The sequence below is a fragment of the Anolis sagrei genome, chromosome 6 (assembly GCF_037176765.1).
Source record: "Anolis sagrei isolate rAnoSag1 chromosome 6, rAnoSag1.mat, whole genome shotgun sequence".
NCBI lineage: Eukaryota > Metazoa > Chordata > Lepidosauria > Squamata > Dactyloidae > Anolis > Anolis sagrei.
Window position 1 is genome coordinate 19,278,248 of NC_090026.1, and position 19,746 is coordinate 19,297,993.

The window sequence follows — 19,746 nt, forward strand, 5'->3', positions numbered from 1 at the left end:
AATGCTACTTTAAAAAAAATTGAAAACATGTTAGCAGACAGGACCAGATGTTCCTGTGTGTACATCCTGAGTTAATTTGGATTTACCCCCAAACTCAATAGTATTCACATGGCTCAAATAAGTAATGGCCACTTGTGAATCAGTCAAGTATGACGAAGTCCACACCGAGGATCTTCCACATCAATTTTGTAATCTGCATCTTAACAGAGAAAAGGAGCAGTTGCCCACTGGTGAGCAACTTCATAGCAGAGAGTGAACACACACCCCTTGCACTGTCATGCATTTATTTTTGGTTCCTTAAGCTGGGTATGATAGTTTTATTCAATTGTATTGAGTTAAGAAAACAGTGCTATGGCAGGTTTAGATACACATTCTCGCTTTTCTTCTGTAGTTGTAATGTCATTGTTCTGTTAAGAAAGAGAAACAAAGTACTTACAGCTGCTACAGGAGTGCAGTCTCCCAGCTAGAAGCAGTTGTTTAAGGCTATCTTGATTTTAAACAACTGGAACAAGCATGTAAAATATGGTGTAGGCCTTGAACAAGGGAAGTACATAGTGGGTGATCACCTGTTGATCTTTAAAAGTTACCCCATAGTACTAAGTATGTGAAGAAGGGACTCACTTGTTAAAACCTTCCTGTTTTTTTATATATATATATAATTTTTTTTTATCAAAATGAGAGTAACACATAAAAATAAGTTTGGGTCTTCCAAATCCTCCCTTCTTCCTTTATTTATTTCAGGAATAAATATTTATCTAGTCATCACTATTCATTAATGTTAGTCGATGAGGTACGGGAGTGGATGGATAAGAGGCTGTACCCATATTCTCAGGGTACCTTATATTATTGGGAAGGGAGGTGGTAGTACAAGAAGGCAGGGTGGTCAAGGCAACAGACCCTTCATCCAGGGTCCGCTTGTAAGGAACCGGTGGTTCAGCCCACAGGTTTTTCAGAGCCAGATAAGCCAGATACACCTGTGAAAAAGAAAAGGGAAAGAGTGAGGTACTTCTATTCAACTGTACATGTGGTTCTATGCTGCTGTACTGAGGCTTAAAGCAGAAATTTGGCTTCTATACTGCTGTACTAAGACTTAAAGTAGAAATTAATCAGAGTGAGTCTAGGCCACTCTCAATCCTAGAAGCTCTGAATTAAAATCACAGCTCAGTCATGAGCTTGAGGTCTAATATTAGGTGAACCATGCTTACCCTTTCCAAAAGAAATATTGTGTGATCATTCTGAAGTTGTTACATGAATAACAACATAACTAAAGTGTTTGGCAAATGACTAATAATACAATATCTCTTAGAAATATTTTTATGGCAAAAACTTGATTAGTAGGTGTGTGAATATCATCATGCACATATTAAGTCAAAATACAAAGTTTTTAAATTTTTTGAAAAAGACTTTGTTTTTTTTAAAGCAAAGCTTTTCTAAACAAAACAGAAACCCCTCAATGAATTAATGCTTGTGTGCTGAGATTATGCCAATGATAGTCTTTTCTAATTGTTCTATGGACAAGTGTTTTAGAGCAGTTCTCAAATGTTGGTCCTCCATGTGTTTTGGACTTCAAAACCCAGATGTCTCAGCCAGATTGGCCAATCTTCAGGGAATCTGGAATTCAAAAGATCTGGAAGATCAAAGATGGCGAGTCACTGTTTTAGAGTTCTTTCAGTATCAAAAAGAATGTGGGTAAATATTATATATGACTTTCAAAAATTTGAAACAAATAAGCAGCTTCAGTTCAACCAAATCTTATATCTTCTATATATCTTCTAACTCTCATATAACCTCTATATTTGGTGGGAGATTATCCATTTTCTCAAGAAATAAATTGTACTTCTTCACTCAACACATAGTTAACAATAATAAAATAGTCCCCTTTAAAGGGGGGGGGGGTACTACCAACTACTCATAATAATGATAAATTACCCCCAATTTCAGAAGCCTCTAATTACAAATTCATCTTTACAAAAGGCTGCTGTAGATTTCATCTTTCTTTTAGGGTTCCCATAGCCATCTAGTGAGTAACTGGGGGAAATGGATATAGGATTAAACTGACATTTGTTCAGATTCAGCTAAGTTCTTATATTTTTAGAGAATTGGCAAGTAGGTTTTGAGAAATAAAGGAAGCTGCGGAGGCAGAGAAAATGTGTGGGTGAACATTGCCGAAGCAGAGAGCTGGGCAGCAGAAAAAGGCAAATGAAAGAGAATTGAAGATGTGTTGGAATATCAAACAATATCAGTTCTATTATAATTGGGTTTGCAAGTAAAGTGTTTGGGTTAGGTTAGCAAGAGAAAAGAGCTTGCTGTGTTATGTTTAAACGAGAGGCTTAAGAATTTTTTTGTGGATAAGAAAGCATGTTTCAAATGTAATGAAAGAATTCTAGAGGGAAAATGTTTCAAAGCAAAAAGATCAGCGTCATTTTCCATTTTTGTACTTCTTTTGAAAGCCTCTGTAAGTGTGATTACCACTCCTCATCACGAACTGAAACTGGCACTTTGTCCAGTTTCTCATAGCAGTTGTAAAATAAAACTGGTCAAAGGTGTGCTTTCTACAGATTCTACTGAGGGAGTTAATCTCTTAAATAGAGAGGATTCAATTGCCCTATGCCTAACAGATCACATACTGGTTACCAATGGTTCCAACTGGAGGTAAAATCTTTGTTAACTTCAGCAATCCTGATCTAATGAACTCCAGTCGTGGGATGGACTGAGTCCGAAATTGTTTGGGTTCATTCTGTGCCAGCTTGTAAATGAAGGCCTGCTGCAACTGCCAGTATATGAAGGCTCCTCCTGATTAATTCTACAACATGTTGATGGGAAGGGTGAGTCACTCAGTTCCACGAGGACTGAAGGCATAAACATCATCCAGAAGACTGAGGGTGTTTTTTGACTATTTGAATCAGAAGTATACTGAGCCCTTATGACTGATATAAGAAGTAGGAACAAGTTTTTCTCTTCTCTTCTTTTTGAATGCTGGAAGGATTAGGGATCCCATTTTCTTCCAGTGTGGTTCTCTAAATATGATTCTGCAGTTTCAGCTGCTAACAACAAAGCAAACAGTGGCCAGTTTCCAAATTTGTGTGACCAGAAATGGTTTTTAGCCAAGTCACATGTATACATAATTTCTGTTGGAAGGTGGAACAGTGTCCCGCCCCCCCCCCCCCCCAATTCACTAGACCAGGGTGGGCAAATGTCAGGAATTAGGGCACTGTATTGCACTTCTTTGGAAGAGAGAACTACACATATACCAAAATTTGATATGTTTTCTTTAAACTCCCAAATATTTAGGAGGTGTCAAGAGTCATTTTGCCATTCAAATTGCACCCACTCTTTGGGAAATCTGGTGGCAAAAATTCAAACAATTTGGACAGCTCTAATGGCTGCATGCAGCCTATAGGATGCAGTTTCCCTACGTTTGCTGAACATTAATAAATGTGAATACTTCTAGGAACAGAACTCTCCACTCAAACTGAAACATGGAATGCACTTTTTGGGGGGAAATGTCTTTTTCTATCAAGTCTTATCTCTTCCCCTTGGCCTAATACTGGTAATGCTCTATGGATTTACATGCTTTACAGGCCTCCCTTAATATCTTCTCTACCCTTATTTAGAACTGCATACTTTAAACAAACTTTGTGCCATTGATCCACTGCATGGGGAATAGTGAGGCACACACCTAGATTCCCACACTTAACAAATACCACTACAGTATACAGTTTTTTAAATAAAATATTTTGAAATTATTACAATTTAATAACTGCCTTATCCAGAGTAAACATGGGCAAAGGCAGCAATTGTTACAATGAATCAAACCAAAATAGGACTAAGGATCAAGTCCTATTGCTCTGTTTACATTGCTCAAGATAGTATGTCTGGCCAGGCACTGCCAATCTGCACATTTCAGTTTATTTGTCTTTTCTAAATAATTTTAATTCCTTCTTCTAAATAAATTAGACAATTCAGTTGCTTTATCCAGTGCTACTCAAAAATTAGTTGCTACCACCAGCTGATACAATTATACTAACACACCTTTAAGTATTATTTTTGTCTTGTTTTCTATAACACAAAATCTAACACTGATTAATGCCAGCCACTCAAAATGTATAAATTCTAGATCACATGCAAAATAGTATTGCATGTGATCAGTTGTAGTGTTTATATATAGAGAGGATTATGCTGTTCATACAGCATTTAAGGAGAGGGGACATTCAATTCATAGAAAGAAATAACTGCCCTTTTATGATCATCTCATTAGTTTTAATGTCTAGGGCCAACTGTTTTCAGGGAAGGTCAATTTTGGTTCTGATGTCTGTTTTTCTTTTATTGACACTTAAGAGGCACACTTTGCCTCCATGGCTAACTCTGTAGAAGTTCTCTACTCTAGAATTTAAAAGAAGAGTACTTGACTGACTCACCCAGCATGGAACCGAGAGGAGAGCAAAGGCAATGCATGCTCGTGCAGCACTAGTTCCCAGCAGGTAGGAATGTGTCGACCTGTTCCACTGATTGGCTAGAAAACAGAACCCAACAAACCACAGGCATGTCCAGATGACTGGAAAGGAAAAATAGAGAATAGACTGTATTACAAATAGCTGAGAAGATAAATGAAGTCACAAGTCCCAGCAAGCCCCTTTCATATAGTTTGTGGAAGACAACATTCACAAGTCTAAGTCTTTACTTTTCAGTCATATCCTTTCTAACAGTTTACATTTTATTTTCCTTTGGATATTTCTGAAAAAAGGAACAATGTCAAATAAAATAAATGCTAGTCCTAGAAAGGTGACAAATTCATGGGTCTTTAAGAGGATTGTTGCCACTTTCCTCTTAAAGACCATTTAATGCAGTTTGAAGCTAGGCTTGCCTGCTGCAATACAGATAACCCAGGCACGTGGAGCTGAGAAAACTTTAACCCCAGGGTTCATACTGTAGTGTGCAGCAAGTACCGAAGCTACAAACAAGATAGATTCTGTAAACTTGTTCTTAAGATGGATTTGTTTGTAAATTGGAACTAGTACATTTTAAGTGTAACTCCAGCCAATAAGATAGGTACGGTAGATAGATGATACACTGATAGACCGAGAGCTTTGGATAGCAAAGGCAAGGGTTAACACCCCTGTTGTGTTTGTTTTGCTGTCTGTGTCCCTGTTCAGAAGATTACACCTCACTTCTGTCTCTGTGATAATTGGGTTTTGAAAATATTGACTTGTGGAAACAAGGATGAATTATAAAGCTTCTGTGGAGACCCCTTTTCTCCATGAAAACCCTTTCAGGAGTGAATTTAGCTCTCACTTCCTGTTGTCTCACCCCCGTTTGTAACTATGAGTCATTTGTAACTCAGGGACTGCCTGTATCTATGTTGAAGCTTAGATGATTTGAAGTGGGGAACAATCTGAAGAAAACAAACACCTGATCTTCCAGGGCTATAGCACTGCCTCCCCTTGGTTTGCTTCCCCTCACATAAAACACATTTTCTCTTTGGTAACAGGGTAGATTGTTTAAAAAAAACATTCTTGCAAATAAATGCCCAACTTCCTGAGCAAGGAGACTGGACCCTCAACTCAAAGACAAAAAGAATGGAGCTAACAATTCTCTACAACTGGGCTTCTTAAATTTCTTTTGGTTTATATGACTCTAGGTATATAGGTATATAAAATAGGTATAAAAATAATACTTTTCCTGATAACAAATAAGCATTTACAAGGCTTGCTAAACAGGCTGATTTTCCTTTTTATAACATACAGCTGAAACATTTTTGCAGAGTTCACTGTAAACACTCGGCTTGGTTGATCCAAAAAGACATGGTTCAAAACTCGTTTCAGATTTTGGGGGCACTGGTGGTTCGATTCTAAAGTCACTTCTGAATTTTTTTTAAAAATCTCAAACTTTCCGAAACTTCCGAATTGTTTCATTAATGGCAGACACGCATGCGCAGTAGGAAAAAAACAGCACTGGCACTAGGGAAACTTCAGGGGATTCTCCGTCTCTCATTTTTAGACCAATCCTGATTAAACTTGTTACAGTGGTAGAACACATGGACCATTGTTAGCTCACCAAATTTCATCACTTTTGAGTTATCAATTGATTTTTGGTGAATTTTCAAAGTTTTTATAAAAAGTTTTTATAGACTGACCCGACTTCCCACTGGGAAGTGAATAAGTGTAAATTCCAAATTGCTATTTGCTGCAGAGCAGTCGGTGGGTCCCTGAGAGAGCGCACCACCCCCAGAACCAGGAGCTCCTGAGTTTGATCCTTGCCAGGGAAAAAATTTCAAAGTTTTTATAAAAAACATTTTTAAAAATAAAGAAAATCTGTTCCTGGATTGAAAGAGTTATTTCCTGTTTCATTGGGTGGTCTTTACTTTGAAAGTAGTTGTTCTACTCCAGAAACTCTGTGTGGCACAACCTGTGTTAAATTGGTGGAGAACAGAAATCATATACAGACCCCATCAAGGGACATCTAGACTGACCCCCCTTCTTTCCTGCTGGGAAGTGAATAAGTATAAGTTCCGAATTGTTACTTGCTACAGGGCAGTTGGTGGCTCGGAGAGCATACTGCCCCCAGAACCAGGAGGTCGTGAGTTCGATCCCTGCCAGGGAAAAATGGCAAAAAGGAAAAATCATGGTAAATGGTGGCAAATAATGGCAAACATCAGAACGCAGGGCATGGGGAGCCAATGCACATGTTTTGCCGAAAAGGAAGGTGTGGGGAGTCATGGAGGCTTCCTTTTTGTGGTGGACATGTATCTTTATTGCAGGGATGACAGAAAAAGAAAGGATTAGGGTTTCTTATTGCTTTGCTGCCTTTTCTTTAGACAACTTTGTAGATTCAATCAGCTTATTTTACATTTAGACGAAGACTGTTACAGACAGCTATTGCGCTACAGAGGTCCTTCATCCATTTTGGCTAATGAGCAGCAAGGCAGTGAGGGAATTTTAACAGCAGAGCCTTTTGCAATCTCTAGGATTGGGGGCCTGACCTTCACAAACTACAACAATGGCTGTGCTTAGCCACGCCCACCTCATCCCTCTTTGTATCACCGGGGAAGGGAAGCCACGAGATTTTAAAACTGTTTAGGCTTTACCAAAGTTGCTTAATGGTTGTGAAAATTAATATAACCTTGGGAGACATCTGAACTTTATGGATTTTTTCCGGGAAAAAAAGGTAAGTTCAAATTCAAATTTGCCCCTCCCACCTTTCTTGCATGGTTCAAAACTGCTTTGAAAGTCAAAAGTCAGAGTTTTTTACGACTTTTAGGCTCTTCTGAACGAACCTATCCAACCCTAGTAAACACTGTACAACAGATTTGTTTAAATGTATAAAACCGCCACTTGGCTACATCCAGAAAACTTTTACTGTTGCTAAATTTTCCGGGTTCTCAGTACTGAGCTAAGGGGACCCCACTTGGAGTGAGGACCCACAATTTAAGCAGTGTCCTAGAAGATACGTGACTTCCCTGTCTCTGGGAAATAATAGGTGTAACCCCTTTTGTGTCAGTATCTCTTTTCAAAATTCCCAGAACTGAAGTAAAGAATAAGCAGTTTAAGTAAGAAAAATACAGATCACCTTGCTCCTCAGTAATGAGACCGTAGACCACAGCCCCATACTTTAAAAAAAGTACAAGAGAGCCTGATGTTGGATCTATTCTATATCATCTAGTTGTGCTATCATTCTCTTCTTACATGACAGTGTAGCTTATGTACATTTTCTTCCCAATTAAAACTTTGTTAAAATTTTATATTGTACCTATGTGAGAAATTCTCATAGCAAGTCAATTATCTCACAGTGAGCAATTGATGAGCTTGCTCTAAACTACAGAAGCAGCAACATTATAGCTCCCCTGTCCTCAGAACAGAGCCAGCAAAGTAAATTTAATCAAGCTCCTCCATTCATGGATAAACTGACTACCTTTTGAGAATCAAAGCATTATCATCCTCTAAAACAAACAACACAGCACAGTTGGCAGGTGCATTACAAAGAGATTTTGCCTTTTTAAGCTGCTGAACAATAAGATAGAAGGAAAAGCTGCCAAACTGCAGCACACCAGTCTATGCTCCAGACATCCAAATGCCCTGTCTTCAGTGTGGCACATGTCAAATGTTTCTTAGGTGAGAGAACTGAAGATAGAATACTTCGCAAATGTATGTTGCTTTTATGCAAATGAATGCTGTTATGTAAATGTATGCTGTTTTTGTTGCAGTACTATTGTGAGCCGCCCGGAGTCCCTTCGGGGAGATGGTGGTGGGATATAAATAAAGTTTATATTATAATATATATATTATCTGTACCTCCTAATCTTTGCTAGAGATTTTACTTTAACATGAGACTATATTGTCCTAACACATTTTGTAGCATCAGCTCAGGGACATGTACTGTATGTTCAGCTTTTGCAGAAATTTATATTTGCACTGTGGAACTTATTTAATTTTGATGTGCTTTAACTCTGTTTCACTTAATTAAATACCATTCAGTTTTGAAATAAAGAGACAGTTACAAAAAAAAACCCCCAAAATGTTATTACATCAGTTTGTTGGATATCAAACCAATAGAATCATTTAGAGGAATGGGTGTGTTCCTGGACATATTTAAAGAGGCAAAGTTATGGGAACAGGCAGGTAAAACTAGGAAATAGTTATAATGACAGAAAAGCTGTTCTGGTGCGTCTACAGTACTTGTCTCTGTTATGTGCCATCAAGTTGATTTGGACTTATGACACTGAATGAGACCTCCAAAATGCTCTGTTATTAATGGTCTTGCTCAGGTTTTATTTATTTATTATTTATTTATTACTGGCATTTGTACCCCGTTCTCTTCTCAATCCCCGAAGGACGGCTTACATTAGTAACGGTGCAAGACCACTGCATCACAATTACAATAATACAACACAATCAAATACAAAACAATAATTAAAACCAATACATATAACATTAATTTAAACAATAAAACGAAGTCCCAATGTCATCTGCCACAATGCCATTCGAATCAATGTCCATTATGGTGCAAATTACGTCTGCGTCCTGAAGGCCTGGTCCCAAAACCACGATTTTCATTTTTTCTGAAGGCCAGGAGGGATGGAGTCGATCGTATTTCATTTGGGAGTGCATTCCATAGGCGGGGAGCCACAGCCAAGAAGGCCCTGTCTCTCGTCCCCGCAAAATGCATTTGCGATGTTGATGGAAGCGAGAGCAGAGTCTCCCCGGATGATCTTAGATTGCGAGATGGGACGTAGAGGCAGATGCGTTCGGACAAGTAAGCTGGGCCAGAACTGTACAGAGCTTTATAGGTCAAACCCAGCACTTTGAATTGGGCTCGGAGGTGGACCGGTTTTACAAACTTAGGGCCACAACTTCCTTAACTGAGTAAATCTTACTGTTTTCCTACTGCTTTCCACTTTACCAAGCATTATTCCCACCTCCCCCCCCCCCCAACCCCTTAGTGATTTATACATTTTGTGCATGCATGGACAAACTTTGGCCCTCTTTGGACTTCAACTCCCAGAAATCCCAGCCAGTTTACCGGAAGAATTATGGGAGTTGAAGTCCAAAAGTTTGCCCATGCCTCATCTTGTGGTGTGCAAATTAAGGCAGCCTCAGCTTATAGTCATCTTTTAATCTAGAATCATAAAATAATAGAGTTGGAAGAGACCACATGGGACATCTAGTCTAAACCCCACCATGCAGGAAAAACACAATCAAAGATTTCAGATCTGATTTGCTCTTAGACCCATTTGTCTTTTCATTTATCTGTATAACTCTTCTCCAGTACTACATTTCAAATTAGTTGACCATCTTCCTTTTGGGTTTCTTAAATTTCCAGGTTTCACAATCATACATAGAAACTAGAAATATTGTACAGTGCTGTGGTCTGGCTGATTCTCACTTCTCTCAATATGTCTCTATACTTGAAGATATTATCTAGTTCCTTCTTGGCTGCTTTTCCAAATCTTATTTGTCCTCTGGTTTCCTGAGTCCAATCTGCATTTTGATTAATGATTGTGCCAAGATATAAGAAATGAGCTATTTCAATGCTGTTGTTGTTATCCACTTGAAAATTACATAAACCACCTGTGGCCATTATTTTTGTTTTCTTAATATTCAGCTGTAACCCTGCTTTTGCACTTTCCCCTTAATTATCACCAGTAATCATTCCAGGTCTTTGCTATTTTCTGCAAGTACAGTAATACAGTTTTATCTGTATATCTTAAAATGTTGATGTTCCCCCAATTTTTATTACTACTTCCTCTGAACGTATTCCTGCTTTCTATATCATATGATCAGTGTATAAATTAAACAAGAATGGTTCTTTTCCAATGGGAAACCATTCTTTTCTTTTCTTTTTTTTTAACATATTCTGCCTTGACAGGGGCCTCCTGTCCAGAATGTGTACTATGCACCAAGGGAATCAGATGTTGTAGCACTCAATTTCTTTTAGTGTGGACCATAATTTATCATAATCTATACTCTTTTAAAAAATTGTATTTTTCACCACAAATCAGCAGTTAAGCTTTATTTTTTCCTAAATCCAATTGTGTTATTAGACACAGCACTGCTTCTATTGTACATGTAGTAGCTGGTTGACTGCCTTTCAATCGGGAAATATCAAATTATGGCACTACTTCTTGTTTCATTTTAGATTACCTCATCATTGGACTATCATGACAGAACCAATTTAGAAGTGGTCGACTGTTGCTTTCCTCTGCAAAGACTAATAAGGGTTAATGAAAGCGCCACAATCATTGTCTCTTGAAATACCTTCTGTCAATCACTCTTTCTCACTCTCGCTCACACACAATAGTAGTGGCTACCCAGTGACTGTTTGGCCATTTTGTCTGGCTCCTCAGTAAAAGACTGCCTGGTATGAGAAACCAACCCAACTAGCAACAGTGCTACTATTGAAGTACACAAAATAAAAGTAATGCCAAGGTAGTAATGGAATAGTATGTTGTTTTGAAAGAGGAAGACTCAATTCAAGTCTCTGCTCAGGTAAAAACCTAAAAGATAATCTGGGTAAATCACAATGCCTATGTGAGTCACTGTGAAAGATAAAAAGAAAAAGAGACTGGCACCTTGTTTTTGCAAGATGAGGTCCCTGAACAAGAATGGGATTAAAATGTAGTAATGATATAGAACCAACCTAATCTGGGCAAATAGAGATATTGAAAGAGAAATATTTTTCTCTTCTTCTGTGAGTACTTAAAATTAATAGCCTTATTGATTAAAGCCTGAGGGCAGTGAGTTTACAGGCAATGTTCTTGATAGCTTAACTTGAAAGAAGGTGGGGGGATATCCTTTACAGGGAATGCAGATGGAGAATGAAACCAGATGAGATGTGTCAGTGGCATTTAATTTTGCCAGGCTGCAATGGCACTGAGCTCTCATATGTTAGCAAATGTCAGTGCTTGAAAAGCCAATTCATTGCCTCTGCTTGAGACATCCCTTTCCTGTGATCAAGCTTGTCAAATAAAGCACAATATCAATGAGTAAGATAGCACATGGAAACGACAGTCTTTTGTGTAAAAATGGTATATCCTGATTGCTCCTTCTCTGACTCCATGTGTTGCCTCTTGTCTTTTGTGAGCCCTTCAGCTCAGTGTCCGTCTCCAGAGATGAGACAACAGGCAGAGGAACAATATCACAATACAATACTAAAAAAACAAAACAAAACAAAACAAGAAGCCTGCACCCATTAGCAACACTATTTTAGAACCATTACAGGGTTGGGGTGGGGGAATAAGGAATGTTTGAAATAAAGCAGCAACATTACAACCATTTCCAGAGAGTTAAGCTGTCATCTTTTAGATTACTATTTTAAATAGAGAATGATATTCCACTCTGTTGTCTTTTATCCTGGGATATAAGTAGCACATGTTCCCTTCTGCTACTTGGTGGTTTATAGAAAAATAAACTGACAGACTCTCCTTTATTTAATTCAGTGTAGTGTACATTGACTGGCAGTAGTTGTTTACGGTTTCAGAAAGTACAGGAGTCTCTCTGGGCATTAAGTGGAGATGATGATGGAGAATCTGTCCTCTTTCAAATTCCATAGTGGCAATTAACTTTGAGAACATGCGGAAACTATGATTCCAAAGAATTTTGTATTCAGTTGGAAATGGAGCTTTATACTGTCCAAAAATTAAAGGGTCAATTGCAATTAATGTGGGTGTTGCAAAATCAGTATGTATCAATGCATAGAATCTAAAAAATACTTCAGCAGAAATAATAAGTGCTTTACTAGGTTTTCAGTTGAAAACAAAACTAATGGTACTGTTGCGTAAAATATACGTCAACAAATATTTTTTGTAGTCATTAAGGAAGCATGGAAACATCTTGCATTATTAGCTATTATTAGTGAAGTTTTTGGATCAGGGGAACAAATTATATGTCCTCACAGGTTTGACCAGTAGGAACTAGAGCAGAGCTTTCCAAACATTTAATGCTGGTAAGTAACTCACTTTTTAGATATGCATTATTTCACGAAACAGTAATTCAGTTTGACTAGTAAAGATTACACTAACCCCTTATAGGAGATATGGATTCATACATACCGGTAAATTGTAATAACAAAATGTATGGGACACAACATATCTCATGAATATCTTTCTTTTATATTTTTACAAATATATAATTTATAGCTTAGTTCACATAGCCTCAGAGATTTCTCTTTATGGTCGCATGACACAACATACACAATGCAGACAACATACTGATGTGTTATGACACATGCTCAAAAATGGAGAGTTCCCAAGAAACCAATAATTTCTTCTCTCCTTAGTACCTCATATGTCTGAAATCCAAGACTAAGAATAGCTGTAGTGACTCCCCTCCTCAAGCACAGGCCTCAGGACCTATGTGGGTACTGTCCCACAACTGCTTTGTAATTGCTGCTTGCTTATAATACTAGGCCAATAAAGTAAATAACAGAAGATTTCTTCTAGGGAGGCTAATTGGGCTAAGAAGGGGAAAAGCAAGGAAGGGTGTGAAGAACAGCTATCCTGGTTTGTAGAATGGGGAAGAATGCTGGCAATGAAAGTTAACCCTCTCTTGTATCACTCTTTTCTGCCATCAGAATGATTATTTTACTCACAGCAGAAGGCACTGATTTGAATGAGCACCAATCAATCAATGATATATTATGGCCTATGACCAGCACAAGGATGAGCACCATATAATTGTTTCAGACTCTCACCTATTAGCAAATCACACATACCAAAATCTGCTCTATTGCTTTGGTATTAAAATTGTTTACTCACTGGAGAAGGTAACATCCAGTACAAGGATAGCATACTTGAACTTGTGATTTGAAATTGAAGTGTCATAGATGTCAAAGCCCAAAAAGAGGAGACACTGAAGAAAGGAGAGTACACCCACTGTGATGCCATAGCAGCAGGCTGCCCCATTATCATTCAAAATACAGTGTAACTGGGAAGAGGTTGTCAAGTTCTGATATCCTTCAGCCACCAAACAAGCAAAGATTATCAGAGAGAATACCTAGGACAAGAGGAAATAAGAAAAGTTAAAACCTGAAAGGTGCTGGAATACCATAAGAATCTGCCTTTTTAATAGCTTTCTCACCCTACCTTTATAACATGCTAATGCTCATATCAGATGTGAGCAAACATTTATTCTTTTAAGAGCCATGTATGGTAGGTTGGGGATTACGTACTGGCTGTGGGCAAGGCTGAAGAAAATTTGGGGCAAGGCCAGGACTTGAGTCCTCTTCTCTGCATCCCATTTAGAGTTATGTAAATTAGCTTGGCAAAAAGGGAGTGTGGATTTGAACAGAATTTCTTTCCATTTATCATCTTCCCAATTCAAGTCACATTCCAGTCAGATTAACAAACAGCCGTTACTTAATCTGATTTTATCACTGAAAATGGGAAGAAGGCATGGTAGAAGTTATTCCCATCATGCATCTGCTCCATAGCTAAATCACAGTCTACCAAATAGCTGTGCATGTGTGTTGGAGAGTTAGGCAAATGTAACCAAAACATACCACAAGTTAAAACTTGGGGTTCTCTTCCAACGTAGGCAAGCAGTTGTATTGTTAGAATTGTGGGAGTTGAAATCCAAAACACCTGGAGGGCCAAAGTTTGCCCATGCCTGACCTACACTGCAGAATGAATGCAGTTTGATACCCCTTTAACTGCCATGGCTCAATGCTATGACATCCTGGAAATTTTAGTCTTGCAAAGTCTTTCGTCTTTGTTAAAGGCCTGGTGCCTCATCAAACCACAACTCCCAAAATGCTATAGATGAGGTATGGCAGTTAAAGTGGTATCAAACTGCATTCTACACAGTATAGATGCACTCATAGAAATATGTTCTAGGTAATAAGCCCACAATTGTAGCATCAAGCAAAACTGCTTTCTAAGGGCCCTTCCACACAGCCATATAACTCAGAATATCAAGGCAGAAAATCCCACAATATCTGCTTTGAACGGGGTTATCTGAGTCCACACTGCCATATATTCCAGTTCAAAGCAGAAAATATGGGATTTTATTCAGCTGTATGGAAGCGGCCTAAAAACCATGGAATTGCATCTTAGGTGGAAATAAAAAAATGTATCTCTCTTAGATTGTATGGAGGTTTGCACACAAATTGTAGTTGTTGATGCAGTTATGGAACAACAACTGTTAATGCTCTAGTCTAGACTTCGAAGATCCAACATATACTACAGTATTATATGTTCCTCCAAAATTTGTGTGAATACTGAAATTGTGATTTGGAAAATTAAAAATAAAACCAATTTTTATATTAATTCCATTATACAGAAATCATAAGATGCTGTTTAGTATTTTTCTCCTCACCGCTGCTAGGATTCTGGCAATAATCTGAGGTCTTGTAAGGAAGTGCACTATGTCATTATCCGCAAAGTCCTTCAAAGCAGTAACCAGCCTCCTCATCATGTCGTTGCTCTTCTGTCACTAGGACAAAGCTGGATCTTGAGGGCTTCTGGGAATGGAAATTGGTGATCATTAATAACTAGAAGAATATCATACAAGCCCCACTTAGGGACCTTTCAGACAGGCCCTATATCTCAGGATCTGATCCCAGGTTTTCTGCTTTAAACTGGATTATATGAGTCTGCATTGCCAAAAAATCTGGGATAAACAGAAAACCTGGGCTCTGATCCTTGGATATAGGGCCTGTCTTGGGGCCCTTCCACACAGCCCTATATTCCAGAATATGAAAGCAGGAAATCCCACATGTTACGCCAGCTCCATTGGCTGCCAGTTTGCTACCAGGCACAATTCAAAGTGCTGGCTTTGGCCTATAAAGCCACAAACGGACCTGGTCCAATTTACCTGTCCAAACGGCCTGCTCTTCATCCCACCATTGTCACAGGGGCGATTGGTGGGGATGAGAGAGAGGGCCTTCTCAGCTATGCAACTCCCTTCCTGGTGAGATCAGATCAGCCCCCTCCCTCCTGTCCTTTAGAAGGATGGTAAAAACTTGTCTGTGGGACCAAGCTTTGGGAACAGTGAAATAAAGCAGCAATACCTTACCAGGCCAATTAGATTAGACATAGATGATCAAGATGGTTTTTAAACAGTGTATTTTAATATTGAGACAAATGTTTTTAATGTTTATGTATGTATTGAATCATATTATGTCCTGGCATTGAATGTTGGCTGTATATATGTTGTATTCTGCCCTGAGTCCCCTTTGGGGTGAGAAGGGCGGAATATAAATGTTTTAAATAAATAAATAAATAATTTGAGTGTAGACTCAGATAACTCAGTTCAAAGCAGATATTGTGGGATTTTCTGCCTTGATATTCTGGGACATAGGGCTGTGTAGAAGGGCCCTAGAAGGGTCCTCAGATTCTATCAACATTTGAAAATTCAAAAAGTAAACAAACCTATAATACCTATAATATGCTTCCACCCTGGTATTCAGGACCCTTCCACAGTCCCTGTATTCCAGGATCTGATCCCAGATTATATGCTTTAAACTGGATTGTACGAGTTTCCACTGCGAGATAATCTGGAATAAACAGATAATCTGGGATCAGATCCTGGGATATAGGGACAGTGTGGAAGGGGCCACAGTCATCAACCTCTAATCTGCCCACTAAGGCAAAATGAAAGTCAAGCCAATTAAACTCTGACAAATATACCATAGTATGTATATGTTGGTTGATGAATTTTGTTAATTTGGTTGTTGAGTATTATTATACAACTGTGTTTTCTCTGTTGTATGCCACCCTGAGTCCCTTTGAGGAGAGGGGGGTGGGATATAAATAAAGCTTGTTGTTGTTGTTGTTGTTGTTGTTGTTGTTATAGTATACCAAGTCACTTCCCTCCTTTTTTAATATTCCTCAGCAACAGCAAAAATATCCCTGTGGATAGCAAAATCAGGCAATTTCAACTGGATGGCCCCCCACGAGGGTCTTCCTCCAGGGGCAAACCAACAATGGGCATCTTGGAAGTCCCTCAACAGACTCAGAAGAGGAGTTGGCTGATCAAAAGACAGCCTGGCAAAATGGAACTACCTAGAAAAATCCTCCACCTTGTGCGACTGTGGAGCAGACAAACAACTCAGCACCTGTATGCCTGTCCACAATGTCCTGCCTCATGCACAGAGGAAGAACTGTTTAAAGCTACAGACAACGCAATTACTGTTTCCCATTTTTGGTCTCAAATGATTTAGCTGCTTGTGATCCCTTTATTTTATCAGCTTTAAACTTATTTATTTATGTGACGCTTTTGATACTAAATAAATAAATCCTAATGCCATAGTAAAGAAATCTGAGAATTTTCTCAGGAAACATGGCCAACAGGGACACCAGCGTATTGAATGACACATCTCACCGAGAATCTTAAGTAGTTAAGTTAGCAATAATCAACATTTATTGTGATAAAGAGGGGGGACAACTTATTGAATGTTACACTTCACCCACTGGGAACCCCAAGTAGCTAAGCCAGCGAAGTTTTGTTTCATGCCGAAATGTAACCATTTCCCTTAAGAATCTGGCATTTCCCTCTGTTTGAAAACAATTTATGTCCACGAAAGCTTAGCGCTTCCAGCTTAGTCCTCATTAGACGATGAAACATTATGCAGGTTATGTTCCCTATGGGCTGTAGAGCAGAACAAACAACTCAACACCTATATGCTTGGCCACAATGTCCTGCCTCGTGCACAGAGGAATAACTGTTTCAAACTACAGACAATAACGTCACTGTTGCCTGTTTTTGGTGTATAACTATTTAGCTGCTTGTGACCCCTTTATTTTATCAGTTTTAAACTTATTTATTTATGCAATGCTTTTCACACTAAATAAATAAATTCTAATGTCATAGTAAAGAAATCTGAGAATTTCCTCAGGAAACATGGAAAACAGGGACAACAGCGTATTGAATGACACATCTCACCAAGAAAGCTAATTAGTTAAGGTAGCCACAATCAACATTTATTGTGATAAAAAGGGACAACAGCTTATTGAATGTTACACTTCACCCATTGGGAATCCCAAGTAGCTAAGTTAGCTACGTTTTGGGTTGTTGTAAGTTTTTTCGGGCTATCTGACCATGTTCTAGAGGCATTCTCTCCTGACGTTTCGCCTGCATCTATGGCAAGCATCCTCAGAGGTTGTGAGGTCTAAGTTTTGTTTTATATTGAAATGTAACAATTTCCCTTAAGAATCTGCCATTTCCCTCTGTTTGAAAACAGCATCAGATTTCTTTACTATGGCATTAGAATTTATTGGCATTAGAATGTATGTCCATGAAAGATTCGCGCTTCCAGCTTAGGCCTCATTAGACAATTAAACATTATGCAGGCTATGTTCCCTGTGGACTGTGGAGCATAACAAACAACTCAACACCTGTATGCTTGCCCACAATGTTCTGCCTCATGCACAGAGGAAGAACCGTTTCAAACTACAGACAATAACTGGGTTGTAGTAGGTTTTTTCGGGCTATATGGCCATGGTCTAGAGCAGGGGTCCACAAACCTTTTAAACAGAGGGCCAGGTCACAGTCCCTCAAACTGTTGGAGGGCCGGATTATAATTTGAAAAAAAAAAACATGGATGAATTCCTATGCACACTGCACATATCTTTTTTGTAGTGCAAAAAACACTTTAAAACAATACAATAATTAAACTGAAGAACAATTTAAAGAAATTTCAATGGGAAGTGTGAGTCTGCTTTTGGCTGATGAGATAGGGTTGTTGTTGTTGTTGTGTGCTTTCAGACTTAGGTCGACCCTGAGCAAGGGCCAGGTAAATGACCTTGGAGGGCCATATCCGGCCCCCGGGCCTTGGTTTGAGGACCCCTGGTCTAGAGGCATTCTCTCCTGATGTTTTGCCTGCACCTATAGCAAGCATCTCACTACCTCTGAGGATGCTTGCCATAGATGCAGGCGAAACGTCAGGAGAGAATGCCTCTAGAACATGGCCATATAGCCCAAAAAAACCTACAACAACCCAGTGACTCTGGCCATGAAAGCCTTTGACAATATACAGACAATAACGTCGCTGTTGCCTGTTCTTGGTGTAAAACCATTTAGCCGATTGTGACCCCTTTATTTTATCAGTTTTAAACTTATTTATTTATGTCATGCTTTTGATACTAAATAAATAAATCCTAATGCCATAGTAAAGAAATCTGAGAATTTCCTCAGGAAACATGGCCAAGAGCGTATTGAATGACACATCTCACCGAGAACCCTAAGTAGTTAAGTCAGCCACAATCAACATTTATTGTGATAAAGAGGGAAAACAGCTTATTGAAAGATACACTTCACCCATTGGGAACCCCAAGTAGCTAAGTTAGACATAATCAACTTATTTTGTTTCATGCCGAAACCTAACTAGTTAAGCTACAATCAACATTTATTGTGATAAAGAGGGAAAACAGCTTATTAAAAGATAACTTCACTCATTGGGAACCCCAAGTAGCTAAGTTAGCCATAATCAACTTATTTTGTTTCATGCCGAAATGTAACCATCTCCCTTAAGAATCTGGCATTTCTCCTCAGTTTGAAAACAATTTATGTCCACGAAAGCTTCGCATTTCCAGCTTAGGCCTCATTAGACAATGAAATATCACACAGGTTATGTTCCCTGGCCTCATTATAAAGTTTATCCCTGCTGTTTCCATTATCTCAACTGAATAGGCCTGGAGTGAACCTTTCTTCTCTGTCTTCACAACAAGGCGATAAGAAATTAGACACTCTGCTGGACGCTTTTACTTCACCACAGAAGAAGTAACATGGTGACCTGTCTCTTTCTTAAACACCATGGTTAAGTGTGAATCCCTTGTGCTTTTATTTCTTGTTTTAAGTACAAATTAGTGTAGTGTTGAGCCTAGAGGAGGGAGAGATGGGTTCAAGGACCTGATCTGCCACATATTATACAGTGTAGATCAGGCATGGGCAATTTTGGGCCCTGTAGTTGTTTTGGACTCCAACTCCCACCATTCCTAACAGCCTCAGGCCCCTTCCTTTTCCCCCTCAGCCGCTTAAGCGGCTGAGGGGGAAAAGGAAGGGGCCTGAGGCTGTTAGGAATGGTGGGAGTTGGAGTCCAAAACTACAGGGCCCAAAATTGCCCATGCCTCCTGTACATACACACTATGCTGTCCTTCAAATGGCCAACACAGGGTAACTTCTAGGGGCTTAACTTTGGACACACACTCCAGAGAAACAGAATGTCACTACACTGTTATTGGTGCTTCTCAGCTTATGGCTTCCTTCAGAAACTCCACTTAACACACATACATGTATTTTTCCCGCCTTTTTACAG

The 19,746-nt window shown here is 38.9% G+C and overlaps 1 protein-coding gene across 1 annotated transcript; it reads right to left on the reverse strand.

The window, feature by feature from the left end:
* Positions 1-707: 707 nt before the first annotated feature.
* On the reverse strand, positions 708-14,903 carry SYNGR4 (synaptogyrin 4). The gene is made up of 4 exons (XM_060780396.2): positions 14,808-14,903; positions 13,250-13,487; positions 4,419-4,555; positions 708-974 (listed from the first exon to the last, which is right to left on the reverse strand). Exons 1-4 carry the CDS (start codon positions 14,901-14,903, stop codon positions 756-758), a joined length of 690 nt encoding a protein of 229 aa, XP_060636379.1. The 3' UTR covers positions 708-755.
* Positions 14,904-19,746: the final 4,843 nt, after the last annotated feature.

Coding starts and splice junctions, on each gene's coding strand:
- SYNGR4 (XM_060780396.2), bottom strand. CDS start 14,903: ATGAGGAGGCTGGTTACTGCTTTGAAGGACTTTGCGGATAATGACATA. Junction 13,488..14,807: donor TTGCCAGAATCCTAGCAGCG/GTGAGGAGAAAA, acceptor CTCTTGTCCTAG/GTATTCTCTCTGATAATCTT. Junction 4,556..13,249: donor ACTGGATGTTACCTTCTCCA/GTGAGTAAACAA, acceptor TTTCCTTTCCAG/TCATCTGGACATGCCTGTGG.